Source organism: Diprion similis, chromosome 4, assembly GCF_021155765.1.
Source record: "Diprion similis isolate iyDipSimi1 chromosome 4, iyDipSimi1.1, whole genome shotgun sequence".
In the NCBI taxonomy this organism is placed as follows: Eukaryota; Metazoa; Arthropoda; class Insecta; order Hymenoptera; family Diprionidae; genus Diprion; species Diprion similis.
In genome coordinates, this window is record NC_060108.1 from 26,304,828 (window position 1) to 26,332,657 (window position 27,830).

A 27,830-nucleotide genomic window follows, 5' to 3' on the forward strand; every position below is an offset into this window, starting at 1 on the left:
ATTTTCTCAATTATCCTCAGTTTAATTGGAATTCAGATTTGCTCAATTAGTTTTCATCCTATTTTCACCTCGGACTTAATTCCTCGATAACTACGGGAGAAAAAGAATTTCCATTTTAGGAATTTGAATGCTGCATGTGAAATTCGAAACACTGCAATATGTTTTGCCTATTTCTTTCTTCGTTCTCCCATTTATTATTTACCTTTTTGTTTTTTCCCTTGGTTTACACACGCATCGCATTCCACAAATCAAACAAATATTTTACAAGCTCGAGATTATTATTTCAGCAAAATATGTATTATTGTCTGATGTCTAGAAAAAAAACAATAATAATACTCTTGTTGTCAAGAGAATCCGAGTTTGTTTTGTGGTTTAAAATTCTTCAATTCCTTCTCTAAAATATTAAAAAAATAGCAAAAATCTGATCGTAACGCGAAACTAAGAAATAAAAAATCCTTTAAAAGCTTGCGCTCGAAGTTGAAGAGGTAAAAAAAAAATCAGCAAACCTTCTGGTTCACAGAAATATGTCGACGCTACGTGTACTCATCCCGAACACTGATCAGACTTAAGGATGCGTGGGACGTACAGTCAGGTCGAAAATGCGTCAAACAAAAGGTTCGAGAACCGAAACTGAAGGTAATCAAATTAAATTGGATAAAAAAAAGTCTGTGATCGAGAAAAATATTTTTTTAACCCTGAATTTTGAATGTCGATATCTTGTTAAATAAATGTAAGATCGTAATAAAAAATATCTCATTTCTCACACAAATGTGCGAATCTTTGTTTTGCCACGTTTATGTTCCATCAGATTTTTGCCCTGAGTGTACTGCCCATACGTCCTTAATAAAGAGGGAAATTAGCAGTGTCAACAGAGTCTGGCGACCGGCGGACAAACAACGACAACGAAAACGCGGCGTCTGGCTCCACCTACGTCAGAGTGTCCTGCACCTCGGCGTCGCGTCTCGTCGGCGTCGGCGTCTTGCAGCAGCGCGATGCAGCCTCGAGTGGGAGAGAGAGGAGATCGGAAAGACTTTGATCGGTCCAGAGCCGCGCTCCAGCAGCCGGACGATGCTGGTGCCGATCGACAGTACCGTATCCGCGCTGGACCGCGCAGGAAGTCAGCAGCGAGCGAGAGAACGGGCGCCTCTCTCGAGAGGAAGAGGAAGCGGATGAAGAGGAGGTTTCGCCGATCAGACATGTGAAGTTAATGCTCGCGCGGTTTCGTACGGAGATTGCACGAGACGTCAATTCGCCGCACGATTTCCGGTTGTGCTAATTACCGCAGTCGCGAGCAGCGGTTACGGACAGTCCTCAGAATCGGCAAAGATCGAAAGGAAGGAAAGAGAAAAACGGATTTTCACAGTGTCGCTTGGCAGTGCGTGCGGTGAAGCTCGAGCTTGCGACACCGGCGAAAGAAGTTGAAAAATCTCGTTTATCACCGATCGACTCGATTCTCCGCCGATTCTCTTTGCGCATAAACGGCAAAACTGTGAGTTTGAAAATCGGCGCTGCTCTTTTAATTCGCGCCAATCTCCGACCGCCGTCGGCTCGTGATGGGATCAGCTGTTCTGACGCCATCGGTCGACTGGTGAACGCGAAGCTTTGAGCGCGCTGCCGATTGCAAAATCGAGGCTACAAGATCGGCGCCGGCGCCCTTCTGCCGGGAACCCTTTTCGCTGATATGATATACCCCTCGAGTCATCAAGCTCCGACGATGTCCTCTGCGAGGAAAATTTCCCCCCGACCTCAGCACCGATCTGGGAAATCGGCGCCAACGCCGAACTCACCCTCACCCTCGAAGGGCCGACGGACTCTCGATCGAAACGGCGGGGCCGAACGCTGCCGCGGAAGATGCAGGGTTCAGTGGAGCGAGAAGCACGTCAAAGAGGGTCTCGTCCTTGTCCAGGAGTCGCAGCTCGCTCGAGTCGTCAAGACTGGACCGATTTCCGAACACTACGAAATCGACCCGAAGCCCTTCGCCAGGTGAGTCGTCGAATTTGTTTAAGTAAATTCTGCCGATTCTATACCGATTTTTTTCCAACAAAAATCCATCCCCGAAGTTTCAGTCGATTTCCGATCTATCATCCCACATTTCATTTCGATACAATCAAGGGATCTGATGAATTTAACTACAATAAAATGAATGCAATGGATGTTTCAAAAATTCAAATTATAAAAATAAAAAAAAAAAAAAACTATTGCATTGATCTCGGTAAATTTATTTCTATAGATCTTTCCAGTATATGTCATTCGAAGCAAACGTAATGAAATAAAATGCGTGATGAAGGACGAAGGGCTCTATAATTATAATAACAGTGACCGCGGGCTGTTTTGACGCGAGATTGGTTATAGAAAAGTCGTAGCTCGGTCAGAACCGATCCGATCGACGATTAATGCGTGGACTAGGCAGTCGTGGCCGCCTACACGTATCGGATCGGTTGGCACGATTCATTTTAGTCGGACCGCAGCAGACCGAATGTTTCAACACTCACCTGTATGTCGAGCTGTGAATACTGTCCCGTCGCCCACGTTTCGAGCCTCGAAAGCAAAACATACTGTAACTTCACAGCATCCATGTGTTTATAGGGGCCATTCCCGTACCAATCTAGCTCGCTTTTTCTGCGTTCCGAGTAATTAAAATTTTTTTTTCTCGCGCGCCGGACATTCTTCTCAACAATACGAAATCATCAGAACATACATTTTTGTCTTATAAAATTTGAACGAAAATAAATCTTTTTCTTATCGTTCGGCAGGAAAAATCTGTTGAAAAATTGGTGGACTAATTTTCTATAAATATATTGGAACGCCTCTCTCGACGAATATTTGTATTCAGGTTATATCGAAGTTTGTTGTAATGACCGTTGCAAAATATTGTCAAGTGGCAAAAAAGGAACGACGAAATGATACTGAATTTTCATAAGGTGGGTTACGCAGTCGAGAGTAGCGATATAATTTTATATTATACGTGGCGCTGCAGCAGCGGCGGCACGAGCCCGTCGTGTTCATTAATAATTGACTTCGTTTTATTTTAATTTGTCACGCAACGTACCTATAATAACTCTGACACGTGTACAGTGGAAACTTGCGTTAGGCCTATCTGACGCGAATTAATCAACTTTATTACGCCAATTAATATCGCTGCGCAAATTGAACTTTTAATAACTATATAGACGCAAGTATGTACAAAGTATATACGTATCATATGCTTAACACCGTTTCTACGTCGTACATATGCAAGACGACCGAATTCACTTACAATCAGCCGGACCTTCGTTACTTTAAATGAAAAACAAAACTTTGAATAGCGTAAGTTTCGTAGAATGATTTCCGAATCTTCTATAAAAATGAGTATAAATGGATAAGATTTGTTTTGATTGAAAATATAATAAACCCGAAATGTCAATCATTGTCAAAATTCAACATAATTCATGAAACACGTCTCTGTTTTTCGAATATTCCTTTAAATTTTTGTTGTTTTTTATATGGTGATTATACGCAGCAAACGGCCCAACCAAAAAAATATCGTGAAGTTGAGCTAATCTTGAATTTCTAACACTACGTGAAGTTGATTGAGCTGTACCGATCGGACATCCATAATCGATATCCAAGGATTTAGATAACTTAACTCTGGCGTTAAATTGGGCGTGATTTTGAGCAGGTGTGACACTCTAACAAGATTATTGACCAAGATGAAGTCACAAATCTCTTGAGCAATTGGCCGGATCATTTTGCGAGAAACCTAAATCGCCTAAACCGTGCGTGGGATTGGAAGTCGCGAATGTAATTTGCGGCGTGTAGGCGCAGTGCCAATTCGCAAAAATTTCGTTACGCCACTCGCTGACGGATTTCCATACATTCATTACACTTTTATTACCCCTCGGATATTGTAATATAAAAGCTGCCGGTTATACCTGTGCCGATAGATCGATATGTTATCGCAAGAACGTAACAACGTCGCGACGGTGAGCGATCGTCAGCGTTGAAATGGAACATGTGGCTTGGAGAGAATGGCTACTTGGCAATATGCTAATTCCTTGCTGTCCAAAGCACTTGGCGGCTATAATCTGTCTTGATAAGTATATATTGTAATCATTCAAATCGCGCGCCATTCAGCTGTATGCAGCGGAATCGCACGGGTCGCCGGACGCGTTACGCAAACCGATTAAACCCCCACGGATTTATCAACTGTGCAGATTTAGCATTTTTCGTCTAGCTTTAAACTCTCCGTAGAATCGTTGACGATTTTCTAAAAGACTGTATATATCAATAATAATCAATCTCTTTTCGAGTTCCTGCGGAATTCGAAAAATCGCAAAATCTGAATCTCGTCGACGTCGTCGCTTTGTTTACTCGAACTGCGAGTCGAGTGACATCACACACGCTGCTTGCTGCATGTTTCTTTATGCAAAGCAGGTGCTACGGCAGGCTGCAATGATCTAATCTAATGCATAGAGTCAGAGTCGACAGCTAGTTTCAAGCTGGATGCGCATCCGGCTCTTCGTAGTTCGTCGATGCTGGTATTTATTTAATTAGTTCTTGGTTCGTTTTCAACTTAGAATAGCAACAGGATCGAGACAATTACTGTCGATCGAATTTCAAAAACAGTGAGATTTTTGGGCAGCATTTATGCATTTATAAGCCATTTTGTTTCAAGGACGGAAGGAAATTTCAAGCATGGCGATGTGAGACTTCACCTCAATTATATGCTAATTGTAAGTTATTTTCATTTCGCGATGGTAATTGAACGGTATAACTGATTGTGCTAAATTGCGAACGCAACCGGCGACCGTTTATTCGCTTCGATTGCAAATTTCAATTGTAGAGGGTATCTAATTGGTAATAAATTCAACCTCAATAATATCCTACATTGCAATTGTAATTGCTAATTCCCAATCATGTATTCGCTTACAATCATACGTAATTTCGCTGTTCGCATAACTCTGATCGATACCTTACAGCAGCATCCAGACCAGGTCGTACATACATAGCTATAGCTAATAATTATCCATATGCAATAATGAAAACTGTATCAGATCAATCATTTCATAGGCTACAATTATAATTGTAACGTTGTAGCCGGAGAATAATCTAAAATTAATTCATTTCCAATAAAAATTCCAATCAAATCTCATTATCAAGAGGATTAAAAATACGCGAACGGCTAACGAAGCAGAAATTGGAAGAAATTCGCGAAAGCTGAGCGTTAAATCGCTAATGAACTCGTCGCGATTGCGTATTATTATAATAACGCGTTCGGCGATGCAGTGTAACGAGTTATATAGGCGCCGCCTTATTGTTGTCTAGAATAGCGAAACGAGTTATGGATACGGATTAAGTTCACGGCACAGACACAAAACGAGTTTCTGCGTACATGCGTGTAATAATTGCAGGTATTCTCGATATTAATCTCCGATAAGATCTATATGCTAGTTTGTTTTTCTGCTTTCAGAAATATATATATATATATATATATATATACATGCATATGTACATACATACGTAAGTGATATACACTCAGACTAAGTGTACGAAGTTTTGCGAGGTAGATCACTGTGACAATAATTGCGATAAGTGCACGAGAGCGTAATCGTAATCATAAGTTTGAAGCGTGGAAAACACACATGTAATATTCATGAATGCACGACGTCGTCACGCTAGTCGCATACCTGCAGATTACACACACACATTACATATCACGTACATATATATATCATACTAGGTAGACCAACCAACCTACCTGCAGCTCTTGTTAGCACGTCGCCATCTGTGCAACCTTTATGCACCTATATCTGCATAATATATGATCTATGTTCCAGGCCACTATGCATCATATCGTATACAACATTTTACACCGTATCACCATTGGATTTAACGTTATACGCTCGATTACAAACAACCATGGGAATAAAACGCACTTCTCCGTGTCAAATGATGCAGCTCGCCATGTTTTTCATGGCGAAGCGGTGTTATAATTTCGATTTGTCACGAGCTGCACGCTCCTCGGCTCAGTCCCTGAAGTCGTTTTGCTCAGCAGGACCGCGTCTATGTCGTAGTATAAAGTATATTATTATACGCAGAATGCGAAAGCCGCAGGGGTAGTGCGAGGGGGGGGGGGGGGGGGGGGGGGGAGTATTTTATGGCATAATTTCGCTGCTGAGGATTCTACCGCTGGATGAAAATTAGCAGGGAGTAAATAAAGGAGTGAAAAAAATAATGAGGAAATGTTACAACGATGATACAGCAACATTAAGAGTGCAGTGACACCCTCGATGCGACCTGCGCATATGCGGTGGGCGACTCTCGACGCTGCTGCACGCAAGCTAAGAACGCATAAAAGCCGCATGGTGTGCTTGTTTTAACAAGCGACAACCTTATTCGTACATTACGATTCGCAATCCTCATCGCGAAATCCTGTTCGTGAATTTTATTAATTTAAATCTAGAAGAAAGAAAAAGAAAAAAAAAGAAAAAAGTTTTTATCTTCTCAGTCAAATCGCGCGATGAAGAAGCTGCTTTGATACATTCTTTATTGTTGTTCATTGTTCTCGATTTATGATAATGACGAAATACTTCGTGAATCGACTACGTGGGTGAGAGGATACGTAGTGAACATCACTGTAGAGAAGTTTGCGAATAATGGAAATCACGGAAAGTTGTAATTTGTAGGAGCTAGCTAGCTGTTGACACGTTTTTGCTCGACGCAATTACCGTTCACCTATTCAATCTTTCATATATTCTAATCTACCTCGCAGGTGATTTCAACACCTGCAGTCAGCGAGATCAACGCTATGCTTAAGCTCACAATATAATTGGCAGCCAGTGGATAAAGTAAAATTCGCACTTCTCTTATTTCTACAACGATAACACAGATGTAACAGCTCAATACCAATCGCGAATTCTAAATGGATGCATTATTAATGAAGCACCGGACTGTGGCAGGAGGTGGTTCACCTATATATTTACCTTGTAGCGACGTCTTTTCTTTGCTTCAATCCTTCAACGTTGTTTCGAAACTAATGTTCACTTCAATTTTTCATCCCAAGCCCAAAGGTGTTTGACATTGTTTTATCGACTCTACGGCTAATAGGGAAGCGAATGAGTCAGAGTTTCGACTCTATTATATATTCCGAATAAGTTATCGCTGGTTTCAGGGCTGAAACGCGTCTGTTTAGCATAAAATTGTGCGAACAGTGAGAAATTGTGTGATTTAGACCCGATAATTTGCAAGATCCTTCGATGTTTCGTGCAGAATTTCAAAAGCCCACGCAGTTGCCATTCGGCCAAAGAAAAAGCCCAATTTTGACGTCTAATGAATCTTAAATCTTTTCGTAGGAATAAAAAGCTGCGACTGATATCTCAGTCCGCTAAACTAGGATCAACGATTCGATTCGACTGTCGTCTGTCAGAATATATGTATAATAACGAAAGTAAGAGGTGAATAAAAAAGATAATTAACACTACGTCAAGATACAAACACACCCACGTTAAACTCGGAGATAAATTTTTGTGTAAATATTAAATTAAAACTCCGGCTTATTCATCTCAGAATCCGAAGATTTATTAGATTTGATTTCGAATTTGAATCCGTAGATCTTAAAGCAATTCGCAAAATACGTCAACATTTATATTGCACGTATGAATACGTAAAACCTTTTAGTAAATGAGACATTGAATTTCTGGATTATCCAACGAACGTTGCAATCGAGTTGCAACATCACTGACAAGTGATCTTGTTTAAATGAAATCGATCGAGACTTCCAGAAGTATCGTAGTTTCTGCTCGTAGCTGCGCGTGGCGTATAAGGAACCGGCGTCAATAAATCAGTTTTGTCGCGGCTCAAAGAACATGGCGAGAAGGTTCCCAGCAGGCCGCCATTGTCACGAGGAACATGATCACTGATCCTCCGACAGTTATATATACCTACGTATTATAGACGGCATAGTCACGTGTAACCATTAAATATAATAATCTATACCGAAAGCAGCGTCCGATTCGAGTCGCGGGCTGCAGCAGAGAGAAAAATATTTCTGCTCCAGCCTTGTAACTATTTCGATAATTTATTACAGCCTGTCCGAGGCTGGGACCCCCTTTTTCAAATCCGCCTTACGCATATGGGCTTCCCTTGACTTGGAGTTTATATCGAAGGGATAAAAGTCAGGATGATATCTGCTTTGATTCGCTTTAATTTCGGTGATATCGAGTTTTTTGTTTTTCAAATGCGCAAAACTTCATTGTGCATACACTTTCATCGCAGGAGATAGAAATTTTTTTCCAGGACACATACTACCATAATCTAAATTTTGTGGGAAAGAATTTTTGGTCACATCTTTTTTAGAGGCGTTTCAAAAATCAAAAATTCGATATTATCAAAGTTCCACTGTAATCCCCCCTTAAAGAGTGCATTGGTTTGGGATCGATTGAGGCTCGAAGGCACTTCGTTATGTGTATATTACCAACTGCTTGATGATAAAAATAAAATAATGCGCAAGTAGGCCTTCAGGCACGCTAGGCGCCGCGGCGCCAGCCTTGTCCGATCCCTCCAACAACGAAATCTGCCTGCCATGGTTCTTAAATTATTGCCTCTGCTGATCACGTGGAACACGGCGCGACCACGTGAATACAATTATGTATTCAATTCGCTGAAACCTTTTCTAACGCACGTATTCGCATCGATGAATTAATCATTCCCCGCCACGCTCTGTAAGCGCGGAACTGTTGTCGTCAGATCTCTGTCAACTTTAACGACATTTACAAATTTTTATCAATATAGAGTTTCAATATTGTAGCGCGTCAGGGGAGACGATAAATTGATAGTATAACACATATAGCTTGTAACGAAAATCTCATTGGTTTGATGAAATGCACAATGTGAGAATTTCGAACTCATCAAACAAGTTTCCTCAACGAAATTAGTCTTACATAATAATTATAAAAAATCGAATTTATGATTATCGTAATTTGCAGCGGACAATGGGCCAAGGTTTACCGATGCAGATCACGATCGACGGGGATCGTCTACGCGGCAAAATACTCATCGAGAAATCGGTTCAACGCCGATTGCAGCGCTGAACTTCGACACGAAATAGCTCTCCTCTCGCTATGTTCCCAGTCGCCACGCGTCGTCCGACTTCACGACGTCTACGAAACCCCCAAGGAAATCATCCTGGTGATGGAATTGTGAGTTAGCGGAATATCGATGAAGCAATATACGAAAACAACATAAATTTGTTCAAATCGGCGCGGATCGTTCTGATTTTCACTTCGACTTTCCAGCGCTCCAGGAGGAGATCTCCAGACTCTGATAGACGGCGACCTGGTCCCCCTGGAAGGGGACGTGGTCCATTTCGTTCGACAGCTGGTGGAAGGCCTCGCCTATCTCCACGAGAGGAACATCGCTCACCTGGACATAAAGGTTAGTGCAATTGCGTGGTGGACGGAACGATCATCGAGCGCAGTGAAAGTCTGCGGGCGCATCGATATCCATGCACTCGAAAAACGCTGGGAATAAACCATCGCGCGCAGTAAAGGTTTACACTCATTAATCCGGTGATCCTGACGCAAGACTCTCGACTATTCAGCTCGGCGAGCAATCCCGTCAATCAAAGCGTATATATACAGCAACGCGGCTGATCGATGAGTAAATTTTCTTGCATATACATAGATTATACATACCTATATCGATCGATCGATCAGTCGCGCAAAGTCCGACGTCTTGTAGGCTGCCGCTAGAGGAGTGAGACATGCCGAGCAATTAATAAAGCCTTGTAAAGGCATCGCCGGATCAGAAAACGTCTCCGGACATTTCATCTCGTGCCTAACTCGCCCGATCTTTTATTGGCACATATACGTAGCGAACTGAGGTATTCGGAATGAAAAAAAAAAAAAAAAGATATAACATTGCAGGATTGCAGGATTGCAGGATCAAATATCGCTTATTCGACGCAAGCGAAAAGCTTAATAGTTTCATATTTGCTATACTGCAGTTGTAGTTATATACACATATTGATATATAAATATATCGAACACGTATCTGAGAACATCATCAACGTCATGCTGTATAATTAAATTGAAATGATGCGGTGCTAATTTGCCGGCACGAATTTACACCACATGTCCAATCGACCAATCAACGAACGTATATGAGCTGAATGGAATTCATATTCCAGCGTCTTCAGGATCTCCTGTAAAAACTGAGTATCGCTTAGTCGAGAATCTTGAATTGAAAACGCAGCGTTCATCGTCGTCGAATACCCCCAAGCGCACACAAGTGCAGCGCGTATTTGTACGGAATGTACCGGGATGCAGAGCGAGTAGAATGGCGGGTAGCTGCAGGCTGCATCTGCTGCAATTCCGTTTAATTGCGACGCCCGTTACAAGCATTGTGATTCGCGGATCGTATCGCTCGAGACACCGTTCCGCGATAAGCTCGGGGTGAAAACAAATTGGAATTCCATTTACGGCGCGTCGCTGTGAACAAAGGGTCGTATAAACCGAGAACAGGACAGGATCCTCCTTTCTCGCAAGCTAACTTATACCTTATATACCCGTTACCGAAGTGTCGGGCTTCCGTGTGTCGCGAGCATCGCACACGAACTTGCTTTTTTGCTTATTTCTTCGATGTATAGTCAGAATTGCTCGACTGTTAATGGCCACTCTCAAAGTGGAAATTTATTCACATTCATTACAATTTCATCGCCTTTCTTCGTCTAATGTTTACATAAACTGGACTTTAACTTAATTTGACAGACTTTTCACGAACTTATCGTTAGAACTCTACACACATATATATGTATACAATGCAATTTAGGATTTCAGTAGGTAAGTACTTAGAGTATAATTTAAGATGAATCGAGTGTAGGTCAGAACAATGTTCAATCAACGATTAAGAGGACGAAATACGGATTGAACAAGTACAATTGAGGTCAATCAAGTTGAATGAAAATGTCCCCTCGATATGGAGGAGTAGAGTAGAGAAGCCAAGGGATTTGCACGCTTGTCAACAATACTTTTGACCTGCAATACCTACTACTTTGCTGTTTTCGTCTAATCCAGTTTTTGCAGACCCTTAAACTCGACGTTTTGACACTTTTTGACCTTACCGCACACCTGACGCATCTTCTCGACTCGAATTGGACGTCAAGTATCTATACCGTAATTGCAAACAAGGAGAGAATATCCGACAAAAGTGCAGCACCTGGATCACAGCCGTTTGTTCCAGAAGAAGAAGAAGAAGAAGAAGAAGAAGAAGAAGAGGAAGAAGTGCAGCACCTGTCCTTGGCGATTTGCGGCAGCAGGACGGAGATCTCGGGATCTCGAGATGAGGAGAAGGAGAGGAATGAGTGCGGTCAGAAGTGCACGTCCTTTGTTCGGGGCTTGCCTATACGGCGTACAAAGAGAACCGGCTTGCGCATATAATGCGGGACCGCGAGAAAGTCGGTCCGGGTCCTCGAGGCCCTTGGCTGGCCCAGCGTCCAGCGGTCCCCGGGAAATCTCATCGATCATTTGATCAATTTGTCCAGCCTTCACGGGCCGGTCGCGAACAACGCGCGTCGCGTGGCGCGCGTCTTTTATGCCCACCTACCCTCGACACCGGCGATCCACCTGCGAAATGCGACACAATTTATTTCAAATTCGGATTCTGATCCCGCCGTCCTTCGCCATGAAATCAAATCCCAAAGTTTAAATGATTTTTATACGTTTTGTTCGAAAATGATTTATTTTTCAAATTAACTTTTTATGCGTTCAATTTTTTGGACTGAAGTAAAAATTGTTCGAACGTTAATCTATTACAGTGTATATTGTAGAAAATTTGTTCATTAGAATGAAAACCTATTTACAATTAGTGGTATGCAGGTACGAAATTGAGTTTCCTTTTTCTTTCAACTGTTTTATTTTATAGGTTTTTATTACCCTCATCATGATAATTTAAACTACAGTTTTATAAATATGTGATATAACGTGTTTCTGACAGTGAGAAACTGAATCTGGAGTGAAAAAATATACCTGACGATATACCGATTCGATCGAAGGTTTAAATTAAATACGGCGAGGGTCGTATTGACACGGAATACCCCATACAACTTGTTGTAGCAGGCCAGAAGGCTTTCCTTCCAACGACTCGATCGGTTGCAATTATTTTGGCTACATGTGAATTAATACAGCTTCACAGTCATGTTTCTCATTTTTTCTATTCATTTCCTTCTCAAGGAATGACTAGAATCTACTACAGAGAATTTAATTGTGGCGGATGAATTGCGACGCAATTGAAACGATGGTCGAGGCCGACTGCCGAGTCGTAAAACTTACTTAAGGGGGTGGATGACCTTGACCTAACGAATTACTAACAGCCACTGCGAAACAGCGGTACGGACAAAAAAGAAGAGAAAAGAAACGCGTCTGCACTTATGTCATACTTTCAGTTTCTGTATTTGGTCCGCACGAACGTGTTCAAAAGTGAGAGTAAAAGATGTCGACTTGTTTGTTTCCAAGATTGCAGCAGAACTGCAACGAGTTGAAATTCGAGGGGATAGAATATTCCGGAAAAAGTTCGGTATTAAAAAAAGGCGAAGGCGACGGAAAATAATTTCAGAGAGAATAAAATGAGAGCCCGATCATCATCATTGCGTGACAGTTGACACATAGAGGTCTGTAAAATTGGATTAATCAGCAACGTTGATTCCCATTTAGAACTAACGGAAATATTTTCTAAATTAGAAAAGCGTCACCGCGATTTACGGTATTCACCATATGGGATATCGGCGTGCCAACAAGCACGTATGCAAGAGACACGTAAACGCCGTCTGATCGAAGTGCAGAAATGAGGACCGAGTTTGGTTACCTCGGAGAGCCTCGTCCTCGATAGTCGAAATATCTTGCAATTAGGATATCTCGAGTTGAAATCCAGCTAGCAGAGGCAGCTATTTATTCATCGCCACCGTAATTGAAGATAATAAACTTCCCCCGGCTATCTTCTCTCCTCTCTTTCTCACATAATTGCCTTGAACTCGTTTCCCCTAAGGCTTTCGAACGTCTTTGAATTAAAATCAAGCTCGTTGATCGGCGACGATCGACGAATTCCTTATTCTTAAATCTATCCTAGGGCTTAAGAGTTTTGGGAAACCGATAACGTGAGGTTAAAAAAATGATCCTCTTAAACGGCCAAAGTTCAAGGCCGTGCCGATTTCTCCATCTTCTTCGAGCCGCGTTCTTTGCATCCGATGCAGATATGCAGATCAGGTTGCCCGGCTGCGTGGAAGTCGTTAAGGGCGATCGACTGGCCCCCACGCTACGCGAGGCGTTGACCACACCCTGTATTTTCTACCTGGTGAATCACACCTGGTCCACCGCCGTCAGCCTCCCGCCTCCGTTTCTCCGCACATGCTGCTCGCGTTATTCTAGACGAGATTAGCGCCCGGTCTGGTGTAGAAGCGATCGTGATCCAGAATTCTTTCGATTTTGCTGCACTGTTTGCGCAGAGAAAACCGCCGACAAACGGAGGCGTGAGAGCTCGGAGACGATCTTGGAGAGCTTTTTTCGCAACGTCTCAGAGTCGAAGTAGCCCGCAGCCTTGTATTCGCAGATTTATGAAATCTTCCGCCTACGATCTCGGCTCGAGAGGTCAGAGAAAGACGCTTGAGTTGTACGTTGGAATAAGAATATATAATCGTATATAAACAATTGGATGAGAAGCGACGATTTTGGTAACGATTATTGGCTGGCAAGTGTCGAATGGTTAGAAGTCTTTTGCGACAGAACGATTCTTCGATACAGTCAATATCGAAGTGAAAAATCGCTGAATCGTTCCCGGAATCGGTGTAAACCGATACGCAGAATCAGATAGATCGGTAATTAATGACCGCGCGAATTTACATGATCGGTAAAAACGGTATGATCGAGATGTGCCCACGTGCTTTCAGCTTCGGAGTAACCTGCACGGTTTCACGTCGCTTTATCAACGGCGAGTTTATAGTCGTTTCCGGCAACGTCCAAGTCCGAGATTTTCGCCGATACGCGTAATTAGAGGCCTGGATGAGCGGCCTACGCGAAAAGAAACGGCCTAATGTCTTTCAGAAACGATTCGAATCGATCGTAGGCAAGCATTTACGCCTTGTTCGTCGAATAACATCGCCGATTCTGACCCTCCTGATTAATGATCTACGTTATCCACATGCTTGCCAAGCGAGCTTTGAAGTCATATGAGTAATCGACGTGTACTCAAGACCCGCCTTCAAGGTGTACATTATAATTACAACGTATGTACTCATAGTCAGTGCGCGTTTGCGGTATGTAGGTAAGTGTAATTATGTCAATTTTGCGAACGATTAACAATATCTCGCCGTGATTTATTGTTGATGATGTTTCCAACTGTATTATGTCATTCACGAGCTTCACTGTGGAGTTTTAATAATAATTGCGGCATGGAACCTGCCAAATCGTCGTGAAATTTGAACAATTTTTTATCCGAAAAAATTGAGTCTCGAGAATTCTTGAAACTCTTTGAATTGGTGTAATCTCCTGGGACTTAAACCTGACATTACGTCAATGTGATTTGAAAGAAATTTTATGCTGTCATAAATTATATCGATGTGTATATATAAATCTATCCAAAGAATTTGCCAGGTCACCAGTTGTATATATATACTGTGTGCAAAAAACTTGTGACATACACATCACAAATTATTGTGAAATAATTCTCAAGCTCCTAAAACTATTGCAAAATCAATGGTATGATTGAAATAAGAGAATTCGAAAGTAATTTAATATATCGGTGTAATGTTTAACAATTACTTAAAAGTCGTTGTGGGAAAATTGGCGGGTAACCGAATAAAAATTGCGGTTTATATTCCGCGTATAATTAGCTATTGTTACTAGTAAACCTGAGGCAAATAGAGAGTTTGAATATTCATTCGCCCACACAACAAGCAGTCAAGGTTTAATATTAAAGTTCGAAGATGCAACCGGCACGTGAATTATACTCACTGATGACAGCATGCATTCTGAATTACACGCGTTATTAAGTCTACGGACTAAACAGCATCCTTTTTTCTATTTCATTTTCAGTATTTTGGTGAGTGAGGCAGTTTTTAACCCGATAAACTAAAACGAAATTCATGATTTTGAAATTCTTGTAGGGCCCACGCGACTATTATTATATGTTTTACAGTTTTGAATAAAGTCGATTTTTTCACAGAATAATCCGTTGCTTTTACCAGTCTCTAAATATGAATCTGTGTCATCGATGTTCTGCAGCCAGTTTCAAATTTACGAAATATTCCATTTCCTGTATACATATACAATTGAACATTTTTTACTTAAAAGACGTCGATGAAGTTGAGAAAATCGGTTGTAAGAGTAAGAGTAAGTAAGAGTTCACTGGAAGACGTCCAGAATAATTTGTGATCCAAAAGGTGACTTCTCCAGTTTCGGATACCCTCTCGCAATCAACGAGAAATTTCAATAGTCACACGTAGCGACTCGTGTTCACTCACTACTCGGTAGGAAAAGTGTATGTTTACGCGGGCGCAGGTCTAGACACCGAAGATTTATCGCAACAGCATGTGCCGTGTTTATGTAAATGATAGCGATGTTTTCTCAAGTAAACCAGGCAGCTGTGCGACAGTTGTACTTCGAAGCGCGTAGGTTTTATTTCCTGATCGCGGAATATCGGCCGGAGTTGGACTAGAGATTTGCTATGGGAAGCTGCTCTGCGCCTCCTCGAGTGATTGACAAACAACAATTTCCAAGATCAGTGTCTGCATCTTGGACGGAAATTATCGTTACGAGTCAATCAGCGACTAACAAGAAACATCAGTTTGGTGTCCCTCTCTAATTTCGTTGGAACTCATGTATGTTGTAGAATATTGAAAACTAAGACACATATTTTTTTTTATCTGCGGAAAAACGGTTTAAAGTGGTGATAACAACCCCCAAAGATGGGCACTCAACGGGGTGATTTCTTAAAGCGTTTCATGTATTTGAATGAAACCAACACTGAAAGGTTTTTTTAATGATAGAAAAACTTCAGCGTTAGTTTTATTCGGATCCATCAAACGCATCAAGAAATCACATCTTTGGGGGTCGTTTTTACCCCTCTAAACCGTTTTTCCGCAGACAAAAAAATTTATACATGTAATTCAGCGTTTGACATCTTTTAATCATCAGCTTCACTGTCTAAATCTATTTTCCTGTGTGTTCTTATTTCGTCTCGTGCATCCTTAATCGCACACCTTGCACGTGCCTGATCGTTATTTTCAACAACCGAAGTCCACAGTATCGGATTTTTCCGCGAATTAAACCTACCTACCAGCCTACCGCGACAGGCTGCGAATATGGCGCGCCATTAAACACGCCGGTAATTACTGAGTTAATAACGTAATTAAATATAGCGTCTACTTATGGCCGCGTATTCGGTCCGGTCGTAATCTGCGGTCCCAGCGGCAACTTGACGCGCATTATACTCGCGACGAACGACGTTGCTGAATAACTGCTGATGTATATAACAGCGATCCGCAGGTTGATCGGTCCGATGTTTGTTCCTTGGGAAAAAAAGAAGTTCAATGGCTACCCGAGGTTGAAAAAGTAATCTTTCCACTTTGGGTACTTCAATATTTTTGGAAAACCGAAAATGAGTTCCATATTACATATGATATACGATTTGCTAGAAAATTTAAGAAGATTTTTTTCCCTCCGACGAATTCAGTACCTTGGGAGTTGTCTGTGAACAGTCTTTTATCGCTTTTAAATCGAATCTGACAGCGCCCACGTCGATCGTCGATATATTCAAGTTTGCTTACTGGGCATGCAGCAGGCTTTCACCGTTTTCCTTTGGCCATTTTAATCGGCTCTGATTACCGAAGGCACGGAATATACGAGTGTGGAGAATAACTCGAGCGTAAAGATTTGCTCCAGCTGTTAATATAATTATACAGTAGCTAAGATGTAGAAGTTACGATGTCTGAAAAACTGACTGGCTTATGATCGCTTTTGAGCCAGCATTCAGTTGCTGTTTCGCTGCTTTGGTCAGCTAGAACGAAATTCCAACGCCGGTTGTAAGCCAAAGGATATGAATGGACGCATGCAAATGGTTACAATCCTTGGAGGCACGAAGACCCGGAGGAGTCTAATCCTTGAAGAGTTAACAACTACGCTTCACACCTACTAAAACGACATGTAAAGTGGGTTTATCGCCAGACTCGCGTTGCAGACGCGCAGACTGCGATAAACAAGATTATTTGTTGCTATTCTTGGACCGGCATTCCACGTATATGGACACCGTGACGTTGGGATGAAGCAGAACTCGTAACTTCGAGATATACGTATGTGGGTACATCAACTTATAGCCACGCGGCCATGCAGTGGCTGCGAGTCCAGACGCCAAAGGAACACCTTACACTCGTAGAAATTTGTATTCTGACGTTTTTGCTTTCGTTAACCTCTGCGTCAATGAACCATCGTTTCACTTCCCTTAATCGGGGGGTTATCAAATTTTTGTCCTTTCAAAGGAAAGTTGCTTTCGTATACGAATATGGTAATCTGATACAATCCATTAAATATTTGATTGCATGAAAGTTCAATATTTAACAAATGAATAATTTACTTGTTCATTTATTCATCATATTTCCAATTTCAACCAGATATTTTGGGTATTTCGAGCTGGTCATTCTTTCAATTTAAAAAGAAGTCATTTAGGTAACCATACAAACGTTCTGTTGAAAGTACGGATTTTGTTTTGCGAATGTCAAGTCTGCGTTTTTTAAACTTTATTGAACAAATTACGTTTCAGCCTCAAAATTTAGTGATGATGGGGGCTTTCCCGGAGTGCGACGTGAAGCTGTGCGATTTTGAGATTTCGCGAGTTGTGCTGGAAGGAACGGAAGTCAGAGAGATACTCGGGACGCCGGACTACGTGGGTAAGCGATAGTTTCATATAAATTTCTTTCCCCTTCGTCTTGACTAATCCTCGATCTTCTTAAGGCAGAATGCAATTAACCGAACGATAGTTAATTGATCGGTATAAAATGATCTATATTAATTGACACGTTGGCCTAGCTGTAATAATTACGGTTTATATAAGCGGTCGTTGCTGCTGCTGCTGCTGCTGCTGCTGCATCAGCTGCAGCTCTGTAAGGATAAAGAGAAGGCTATTATACCTACTCAGAGTGTTTATAATGGGCCGAAGTTGCGAAGGAAGGAGAAAAAGAATAATCGGCGTTAACGTTTCTGGTAATAGAAAATAACATTTATTACAATCGTATTTCAAGCGTTAATCTGCCAGCGCTGATAGTATCTTCACTCAGCTTTTACGACTGAATTTATCGATTGTTTGGGTTTGCGAGAATGTTATACCATAATATTATCCTCTCTCTTTCTCTCCGCATCTCTTGCTGGTAAATTATATTCTAGTTTTAAATGGCATCTGTATACCGAGCTGCTGTTTGCCCGTCAAATGACGTCATTCCACCGTTTGCCGCTTCGTGAGCCTCGTCTTTGTCCATACTAAGGTACCCACTTAGGTCCCACGAGTTTAGTGAATATATACATGGCGCTGGCATACTTCAACTACATGAATATCCACTTGCTCCAGCGATATTCCGCCGGTGTATGTCATTACGCGAAAATCAATCGAATGATGCAACGCATTCCAGCAAATTCTAGCCGATAAAGAATTAATTGATTTACTTTTACCGCGTGCAGAAACTTCAATGGAAAGTAAATACCATTTTTGTTCTTTCCAGCTCCCGAAATTCTGCACTACGAGCCCATCACCTTGGCAGCTGACATGTGGTGTGTACTCATTAACTCTCATAATTATACTGTCAAAAGTGTGTTCCAAACTCATAAGTCTCGTTTGAGTTAATCACTCGTTATACTTCCTATGGTTAAGAAAAAACAACTCCGCGAACTTAGCGATTAATTTACTTGCCCATAAACTGCATCACGTATTTATAATGCCGCACAATTAATCAAGAAATAAACTCTACAGGTCCCTTGGAGTGACGACGTACGTTTTACTGACTGGATTTTCACCCTTCGGAGGAGACACAGACCAGGAAACCTTCCAGAACATTTCACTCGGTGAAGTTGATTTTCCAGAGGAATTATTCGAGGACGTTTCATCGCAGGCGAAAGACTTTGTGGCCAGACTCCTCGTGCCAGATCCTAGGTAAGCAGACTTTTACAGGTCTGGATCGATGAGTGAGTCATTATTTGCTTCCTGCACTTCAATTCATTTTTCACAGAGCACGCATGAGCGCCAAACAATGTCTTCGTCACGACTGGCTTCGCGGTGCTCCGACCCAGGCTTCGCCGCACCTTCGAAGGTATCTGTCAAAGTCACGAGAGGTGCTGCTGGAACGAGTGGTCAGCAGGGAGAACCTGAGGAGAGCGACGCTCCTGAGCCAAGCTAAGAGCCACGCGAATTTGTCGGAGGGAAACTGCGAGGGGATCCAAGGACTCGGAGGGAATTTGAGCCAAAGCGAGATGTGCCTGCAGAGCTACGGTATGACCGGAAGTCAAATCAGCCTCCCAGGAAGCGAGGACGGCGTCATGAGTCCGTCGGACTCGCAAGTCAGCCTCGAGTCGACGTATCAAAACGCCGGGTTTGCGCTGAGTCAAAGCTGCCTGCTGAACAAAGAGCAGACTCAAGGCCTGCTGAGTCAGGCGCAGAGCAAATCTCACGCTAACTTGAGCCATGGACCAAGCAGAGGTATCCTTTCGAGGACGAGAAACTTGAGCGAGACTCAGTCCCAGTTCTGCCTGTTGAACATGGCGAAGAACATTCCTCGGCACGTGATGAATCCGCTCTTCAGCAGGTCACGGGATAAGCTTTATGGCCTGAAAAGCCTCTCCAAGTCCCAAGGAGTCCTGGATATTTACAGGAGCCTCGAGTGCCTCAAGACCAGGAAGAACCAAAGGGCACGAACCGAGGACATGCTGCCTGTGTTCAAACAACTGAGTGCTGAAATCGCGGCATCGAATGCCTCCCTCGGCTCTGCAGATTGGAGTCTGGATTCAGGACACACTTCGGATTCGCTCTACCAAGCTGATGGAGACGAGGTGAAAACAGCCCGGACACAGAACGACGGTAATGTGGACTTTGGAGCCAGTGAAGACCCAGGGAAAACCAAATCCAGTCATCTTAACGGACAAAGTTCGAATGACGCCGTGTCACTGGAAGATGACAAGCTGCGAGTTGAACATTCCGTGGGCAATGGAAGGGTTTGCTCTACCCAGAAGCCAGGAAGTGGTTACGGAAAATCCCTGACCATTGAGTCATTAGTTGGTACCACCAAAAACCCTTCGTACGATTCTGAGGGTAATCTGGACTCATTGCAGTCGGTGGAGTCTATCGAGTCAGTTGAGTCTGACACACTGACCGAAGACTCGGACGAAACCCCGAACAGATTGTCAGTCAAACAGCCCAGCAAGCGGCAGAATTCGGACATATCGAGTCACTCGAACAACTCCGGTAACTCTGATGAAAAGGACGATCACTCGGAGTCGGAGAACGACGAACCGAAGTACACGGTTGCTCAGTTGGTTTCGGCGTTCAACAAGCACCAGGAGGTCGCCTCGAAGACGAGCTTGGAGGCGATTATGACCGAGAAGAGGATAAACGAGGTCAATTTTCCCACCGGACCGAAGGCTCTCAGGCTTTTCATACCGGATATTAACATCACGGAGAGCACGATAGTCAGGAGAAAGACTAGCTATAAGCCCAGGAAGAACTGGGAGGAACTGAGGAAAATGAACGAGAGAAACGAGGGGGTGACGAAGAGAAATTTCGACGACTCCGGGAACGAAGACGAGGACGACGATGAGGACAAACCTGCAGCTTCGGATCACACGTCAACGGTGGATAACGGAAGTGTTCACGTTTCTGAAAGTTCCGTAAACGTTAGCTCCGATACACAACGATCGGATGACAGTCCGGTGAGCGTGGTAAATTGTGAGGGTTCGAATGCAGTGGATCCAGTTAAAATTGTGATAGAAATTGGTAGCATCGAAGACGCTGTGACGTCTCTGGAAGATCGTGAAAACGTGAAAATCGACGAGAAGTACAAGCAGTGCGTTGACGGTGTTGCCATGCTCGGAAAAGCAGCGGATCATCATATCTCGGGTGGAAAAGTGGCGAAAGAGAGACCGGCAAAACCTGAAACAGCGAACCAGAATCGCGTGGCAAAAAAGAGCCATAATGAAAGAGTGGCGAACTACATCTTCGCGGATGTTGCGACCTGCAAGAAGGAGGACAAGATCGAACCTCCGAACCGGGTGATGAAGACCTCGAGAAAGGAGGACGCGAGGCCGACACCGAAGGTGGACAACACCGTAAACCTTAAGGACATCCTGCAGAGAGTGGACAACTCTCAAACATCGCCGAAAGAGAATCTAGAGAATTTGCGTAAGAGAACTTCGATAGCCAAGATCATACTGAACGACAACCTGACTCTAGACGAGGACGCCAACAACAACGGGGGCGGCAGTCCGTCCATACAGAGGGCGAAGAGCGAGCCGCCGCTGATCCTGACACAGGATAACAGGAAGATGCAGCTCGATATTCCCCCGTCTTTCGTCAGGTCAGCATCCCTCTCGAGTGAGAGCAGCTGCCTGACTCCATCGAGTGTCCAGTCGGACATCGGGATGTCCTGGGAGGATGTCCGCGTTAATAAGGGCCAAATTCAAAGTCCAACTGCAGGCTGTGGATCCATGGTTCTGGAGAATAAGAACCTGCAGCGGCGAATCCCTGGGTGGGAGATATCGGGCGTAGACGGGTCCCATAAAGGGCAGCTGCTCCAGAGCTGCAACGACGCCAAGAAGGGGGGATCGACTGTCAGCTTGGAGGAGAAAAAGATCTGGGGCAAAGTGTGCACGGGTTCTTACACCCGGGCTATGGAGAAATTCAACGGTAAAAATCCCCCAGAAACGGGTAAAAAATCGTCGCCAAACTCGCTGGCAGCGTCGCACGATCAGGCGGAAAAAACTAGGAGAAAAAGCAGCCCCGCCATGCCGCAGTTCGTCAATCCCTGATGCAGATATTAGCATGTAGACACGTGATCAATGTTACCATGAAGCCATATGGCGCCGATCGTTTCGCGGAGCAGATAGATTATAGCGAGACACACCTCGCAGTTCAGGTTTCCATAGTTAAGCCTTCGGACCACATAGACTGAAAAAAAAACTCCAACACCGACTAGAGAGATGTGCGTACCTATAAGTATATGCTTAACAAGGGCACGTCCCGAGAATGTCGCTGCAGTTGCTCACGTCGATCTTCCGACGACCTCAGCACTTTATACCAATTAGCATCGGCTAAACCGAGCTTTGTGTTTACTTGTATGGCGCGATCAATCGTTACACTAGAGTTTAAATTACGCAAGGCTCGATTCTTGAGCCCGTTTCAATATACCCATTTGAAGTGAAAACGACGATTTGCGATCGAAAAGAGAGGGAAAAACATGTTACTAAACAGGTTCTTTTTTCAATCGTTCAAAGTGAATCATATCCATTTTGGCACAAATTACTCAACTACCCGCACAGTATGAGCGATTTACTTAAAGGTCGTTCTGCAACGTGGAGAGATATTTACCGAACAAGTATTTAGCGTGAAGTAGCATTGATCAGCTGCGAACTAGATTAAAAATATGTAAAAATAAATTCATCAGACATAATTGACCAAGGAAATTCAAATTTCTTTTCTTTCATTTCATTTTCATTTCTTGGGTATATATACGAAACGGAATACATAATATCATATTCTCTGCATATAGTATGTACTGTAGATCGATGAAGCAGGTATTCATTACGTTTTCGTAACGATTATACATACATTAATTTTTTTATAATATTTTGCGAGGGGTTAATCGCTGATGACCTCATTCTTATAATACATTGCCACAGGAATTCAGAAGAGATGTTTTTCACGAGATGCAGACGGCTTTGAAGATTAAAGTAAATATGGTTAGACAGTTATCGCTTTAGAATTGGAGAGTAGTTGACCCCTCGTTTGGACATTTTTTTATGATTGCAGTTTTATATTTAAAATAGATATAAATATAGTAACGACTCATTATTCTATCGGAAATAATATGATGTACCAGATAGCTATAAGTAATCTACGATTAGCACTATAAGTTGCAATACAGTCTAAATTTGATTAGCGAGAAGTACATCTTGCCTAATTCTATTGTTTCTCTGGCAAATACATAAATATTACGGATCACAGCGGAGCCCTAAATCATCTTATAGCAGATCGCATTCGTATCTTGAGTGTAAATTGATCATAGCTAGGAGTTGTGGGTGAATGCGAAACAAGCTAAAAGACCATTTACTGGATGCTGTGAACCTTTTCCTATAAATCTGATCGTTTTCGGAAATAGAAAATTATGTAACTCATGCAGAGGGAAAACTAATGTAAAAGATGTACGATCGTTGAATAAACTTTACCTCTCGTATATCAATAAAAATGATTAAACGCGAACCTAAGGAACAAATTGACGCCGGACTCGCACAAGGTTGGTAAAATCAGGATTTATTTTACTTATAATGATATAAAACAAAACAGGCTTCGCAGTCAGTGTATTTGTGATGATAGAATAATCGTAGATTTCGGTTTACTGATATAGCTTGGCAGCAATTTTACTCCGACTCACTCCCATCGACTCTTTCTGACCCTCCGCCTCTCCCCCGTTGCCGCAGAGTTGGAATTCTGATATTCCTGGGTCTCCGATTGTTCGCTGAGACCTGCTGCTGCCGTCGGAGGTGGAGAAGAAGGTAACATTGGCGGAGGCGGAGGCATCGCGACGGATGCTGGCTGAATTGTTTGCTCCCACGTATGATCCGAAGATGCACGGAACTATGATAAAGGAGCAAACCAGAAATCAAATAGTTTTCTAACGGTTCGACAAGTGGCATTGCCTATAATATAAAATTATACCTGAGTGTTGTACTGGCTTTTGAAGGCGGCTTTCATCGCCGATAGTCGATCGCTTCCCGGTCCATGTCTCTCCAATTTTTTTACTACTTCGCTGATGTCTTTCGATGACGGATTCGAGGATCCGCCACTCTGTAGAATCAAAAGTGAATTAACGGCGTACAAACGTATGCTTACAATTATGAGAGTGCAACAAACCTGTCCACTGTTTGTTCCATCGGTCACTCGACCTCTGAACCCGAGTCCTGCACCGCCAACGTTCAAACTTTTGCCTTTTCCACCTTTGAATCTCGATTTCCTGAACCAGGCACTTTGCAAGGCCAGATCGAGCAGACCTTTCGGTACTTCTTGATTCGCTCCCTCTAGATTTCTCACTAAATGACCGGCGAATTCTTTATCTTTGTCGGTGACCAGAGTGAACGCTGTTCCCTTTTCTCCTGCTCGACCTGTCCTCCCTATCCTGTGTGTATGCGTGTCTATGTCGCGCGCCACATCGTAATTCAGTACCGTTTTTATGTGAGGGATATCCAAACCGCGAGCTGGAGTTAACAGTATTACGATAAATATGGCGTGTAAGAAAGGTTTAGACAAAATATTTTCCTTATTTTGATCAAAGGTATCTCGACGTAAAAAATCAAGGGGATTTCTTTATATGATAAAGTTCGATATGGTTATTTCTATCACAGATGTAGCTTACCTGCGACATCGGTAGCGACAAGTATACTTATTTCTTGTCTCTTGAAAGCAGTGATAACTTTGTTTCGTTCAATTTGGTCCATATCACCGTGCAGCAAGAGAACGTCGAATTCCTTCAATTTCAGATTGTTGGAGACCTCCTCAGCGTTTAGCTAAGATTAAAAATTGAAGAACGCTTAAAGCTGGTAGCCGGTGTTTATTCGCCGTAGCTAATTCGAGGTGGTTTATTATAACATTCCGCACCTTTTTAGTCACAAATATGAGTAAACTACCAGCGCTGAGAAATTCAACGATGTTATGCAATAACCAAGACCATTTGGCAGCAGGATTGCTGTTGAACATGACAACGTGTTGCGTCACGTCTGTATTAGCTTCTCCTACATCTCCTTGGACAATCCTTATAGGATCCGTGAGCACGTCACGTGCCAGTTTTTCAACCCTCTTCTTAAAAGTCGCACTGAAAAGTAGCGTTTGTCTGTCTGGCCTGACATGGTTGCAAATCGACCTTACCTGTGGTTCTGAACATTGTATGTAATAAAAATGAGTTTATTTAGAGAGAACAGTAAGGGCTTTTGATTTTCCAATGTAAAGAATATCACTTGGCTTTTCACTCACCAAAACCCATGTCAAACATTCTGTCAGCTTCGTCAAGCACGAGAAACGAGACTCTAGCCAAATTGGTAGCCTTCATCTTGACCAAATCGATCATTCGACCAGGAGTAGCAACGACTATTTCCGCGCCGCCTTCCAAGGCTTTGCTTTGCTCCCATTTACTGCCACCCCCATAGCAACAGCATACCTGTATGTTATACACCTTGCCAAACTTTTTAGCCTCTTGGTATATCTGTAAGAAGATAATTTGCGAGGTAATTATTAAAGTTTATAATTTATCATTTTCTATAACTGACGTGAAATTATCATTGCTAAACATCTTACCTGCTGTGATAATTCTCTGGTTGGCGCTAATATCAGACCGACCGGTCCATCGCCTGGCTTTAGTTCCTGCTGGTCCATAATATGCACCAACATTGGCCAAATAAATGCCGCTGTTTTTCCGCTACCAGTCTTAGCAATTCCGATCAAATCCCGGCCACTCAGAGCAGCAGGTATCGCCTGTGCCTGAATAGGAGTCGGCTGAGTGTACTCGTTTTTTCTAATCGACTTTATCAAAGCATCGTCGAATCCAAAATGAGCAAAGCTGGTGACTGGATTAGGAGCGGAAGGACCGGTCACTTTGATTCCTAAGGTCTGCCGCAAGTCCTCGACTTGCTGCTTGTTTAAATTCGCAATCTCCTCATGTACGTTATAGAAATTCTTTTCAAATGGTTCGTAAATTATTTCACTGTGATCGAGTGGAGGCAAGGGATCAATGTCCTTCTTTTTTGGCGGTGGTATTGGGTTCCCATCTTCGTCATACTCGATCTCCTGATCCGAGTCCTCTTGCTGAAGCCCTGCTGTGGGGTGTTCTTCCATATATCTGAAATACAAAATAGTCATTTTTATCTGATAATTTTAGATTTTCTAGTGATTGTTTGCAGTACAGAATTTTTAGTGAATGGAAGACATCGCATGCTTTTTGATAAGTAAAATATTACTTGTAGTAACTCTCCTCGTCGTCTTCACCATCGATGTCGGTTCTGATTCCCTTGGATTTGTCTTCCTTTCTCATCTCTTCAGCAAGCTCAGCTTCGAAGGTATTCTTCTTAACTTCAGCATCGATTCCAGCCATGAATGCGTCGAGTGGATCCTCATCACTGTCACTTTCCTGTTTTCGATTATCTTTCTTCATAAGTTCATAGGTCGGAGAACCAGGCGCAGGGATATATTCCAATGAGGAAGTCGGCGCGTCGTCATCATCCTCAAAATATCTGATTATGTAAATTAATTTTATAATCTACTTACTTCTTAAATTAACACCTATTTCAAAACTTCAATAATAGTAGTAGCTACTGACTGCGCAACACTTATCCATTAGTTTTGAGTCTTGTAATGAATGAACTCTAGACGAACTTACTCTTCCTCAGTTTTGCTTCGCTTTTTAGGTATCCCCCAGTTTGCAGATAGAGCGTTCTCGGTGATAGAATTCATCGTGTGATAACCCTGTTTGCTTAAAGTCGAGTTGTTCGGAGGTGGCGGAATGTTGACCCCGCTTCTCTTGGTACCAGCTACTTGAAATCCAGCGAAGCCAAAGCCCTTTGGCTTGTTACCACCTCCCCGGTGGTAACTCATTTTTCAGTGCTAACAAGAAATTGTTGTAAATACAAAGTCAACTTCAACTTGGTGCATGGTAAGTGCTCCAGGAAAGGATATCGAATATCAAAATTGTATACTTTGCTCGTTTAGGTTAAGTACAAAATTTACTCTATGAATGAAGCAAGATTTTAATTTGTCACTACTTGATTAAGGGTGCCCGAATAATCAATTGAAATTCTATAGTACGTAACTCACATGGATTTGGCGATATTCGACTGAAATTACGATCACTGTTACATTTAACAATGGTAAGGTGGTTGATGGCACCGGACACTGGACGACCGAATTAACCTCTTTGTAAATCCTGATGACTCTACCGACCGCCTGCAGCAGCACTGGTATTGGTTTATTTCTTTAAAAATGTCTAAAATCACGTTGTCTCTCTCTCTCTCTTTCTCTCTCTCTCTCTTTCTCTCATTAATAACTAGTTAATAACGCATGCGCAGTACGCCATCGCAGCTAACTAGATTACACCTGGGGGTAGTAGTAGATTTACCTATTATCAACCGAGTAACTAACCACGTCGGTAAAACAAACCAATAACTATCTATTTTACAAGAGCGAGAGAATTCATAGACGACGGTACTCACAGAGGATATTGAGACGATCAAGTACGCGGGATAGATTTTTTTTATTGTTAAGTGTGGTATAAGTGAAAAGTGTGTCGACCCAAGAAGTATAGACACGCGGCTTTGGAATTTGATACCGATGTATAAAAATAAAGTAAATGATTAGTTGTAAAATCTTCCGAAAGCTTGGAGACTTCTGTGTTCAATGATATTGCTCATCTTTGAGAAAAATTATCAACGTTAGCCACTGAATCTATTCTTGCGGAGAGAATTAGAGACTGAAAATTTTTTGCTCAACAAAGTAAGGCTAACCCCTTTAGATTTTCACTATCATGATTTTAAAAAATGCTTGATCAATTCTTTAATGCACTATATCGATGTAAT

At 42.5% G+C, this 27,830-nt stretch overlaps 3 protein-coding genes across 5 annotated transcripts; 2 read left to right on the forward strand and 1 right to left on the reverse strand.

Moving 5' to 3' along the window:
* The first annotated feature begins 534 nt into the window (after positions 1 to 534).
* On the forward strand, positions 535 to 1,178 carry LOC124405859. Its single transcript, XM_046881115.1, has 2 exons — positions 535 to 615; positions 809 to 1,178. The coding sequence occupies exons 1-2, from the start codon at positions 600 to 602 to the stop codon at positions 1,171 to 1,173; spliced, it is 381 nt and encodes a 126-aa protein (XP_046737071.1). The 5' UTR covers positions 535 to 599; the 3' UTR covers positions 1,174 to 1,178.
* A 195-nt stretch (positions 1,179 to 1,373) lies between these two features.
* On the forward strand, positions 1,374 to 23,470 carry LOC124405856. 2 transcript variants are annotated; one of them, XM_046881109.1, is made up of 7 exons: positions 1,374 to 1,983; positions 8,964 to 9,176; positions 9,273 to 9,411; positions 17,782 to 17,908; positions 18,734 to 18,782; positions 18,982 to 19,161; positions 19,238 to 23,470. In XM_046881109.1, the coding sequence occupies exons 1-7, from the start codon at positions 1,682 to 1,684 to the stop codon at positions 22,023 to 22,025; spliced, it is 3,798 nt and encodes a 1,265-aa protein (XP_046737065.1). In that variant the 5' UTR covers positions 1,374 to 1,681; the 3' UTR covers positions 22,026 to 23,470. The 2 variants fall into 2 exon arrangements, with proteins under 2 accessions (XP_046737065.1, XP_046737067.1); XM_046881111.1 differs by lacking the exons at positions 1,374 to 1,983; positions 8,964 to 9,176; positions 9,273 to 9,411; positions 17,782 to 17,908 and adding an exon at positions 17,957 to 18,221.
* Positions 22,711 to 27,213, reverse strand: LOC124405857 (ATP-dependent RNA helicase DDX42). 2 transcript variants are annotated; one of them, XM_046881112.1, is made up of 10 exons: positions 27,073 to 27,213; positions 26,639 to 26,862; positions 26,220 to 26,492; positions 25,561 to 26,101; positions 25,240 to 25,468; positions 24,868 to 25,142; positions 24,626 to 24,776; positions 24,127 to 24,467; positions 23,932 to 24,060; positions 22,711 to 23,850 (listed from the first exon to the last, which is right to left on the reverse strand). In XM_046881112.1, exons 2-10 carry the CDS (start codon positions 26,851 to 26,853, stop codon positions 23,644 to 23,646), a joined length of 2,361 nt encoding a protein of 786 aa, XP_046737068.1. In that variant the 5' UTR covers positions 26,854 to 26,862; positions 27,073 to 27,213; the 3' UTR covers positions 22,711 to 23,643. The 2 variants fall into 2 exon arrangements, with proteins under 2 accessions (XP_046737068.1, XP_046737069.1); XM_046881113.1 differs by lacking the exon at positions 27,073 to 27,213 and having other exon boundaries at positions 26,220 to 26,482; positions 26,639 to 26,779.
* Positions 27,214 to 27,830: the final 617 nt, after the last annotated feature.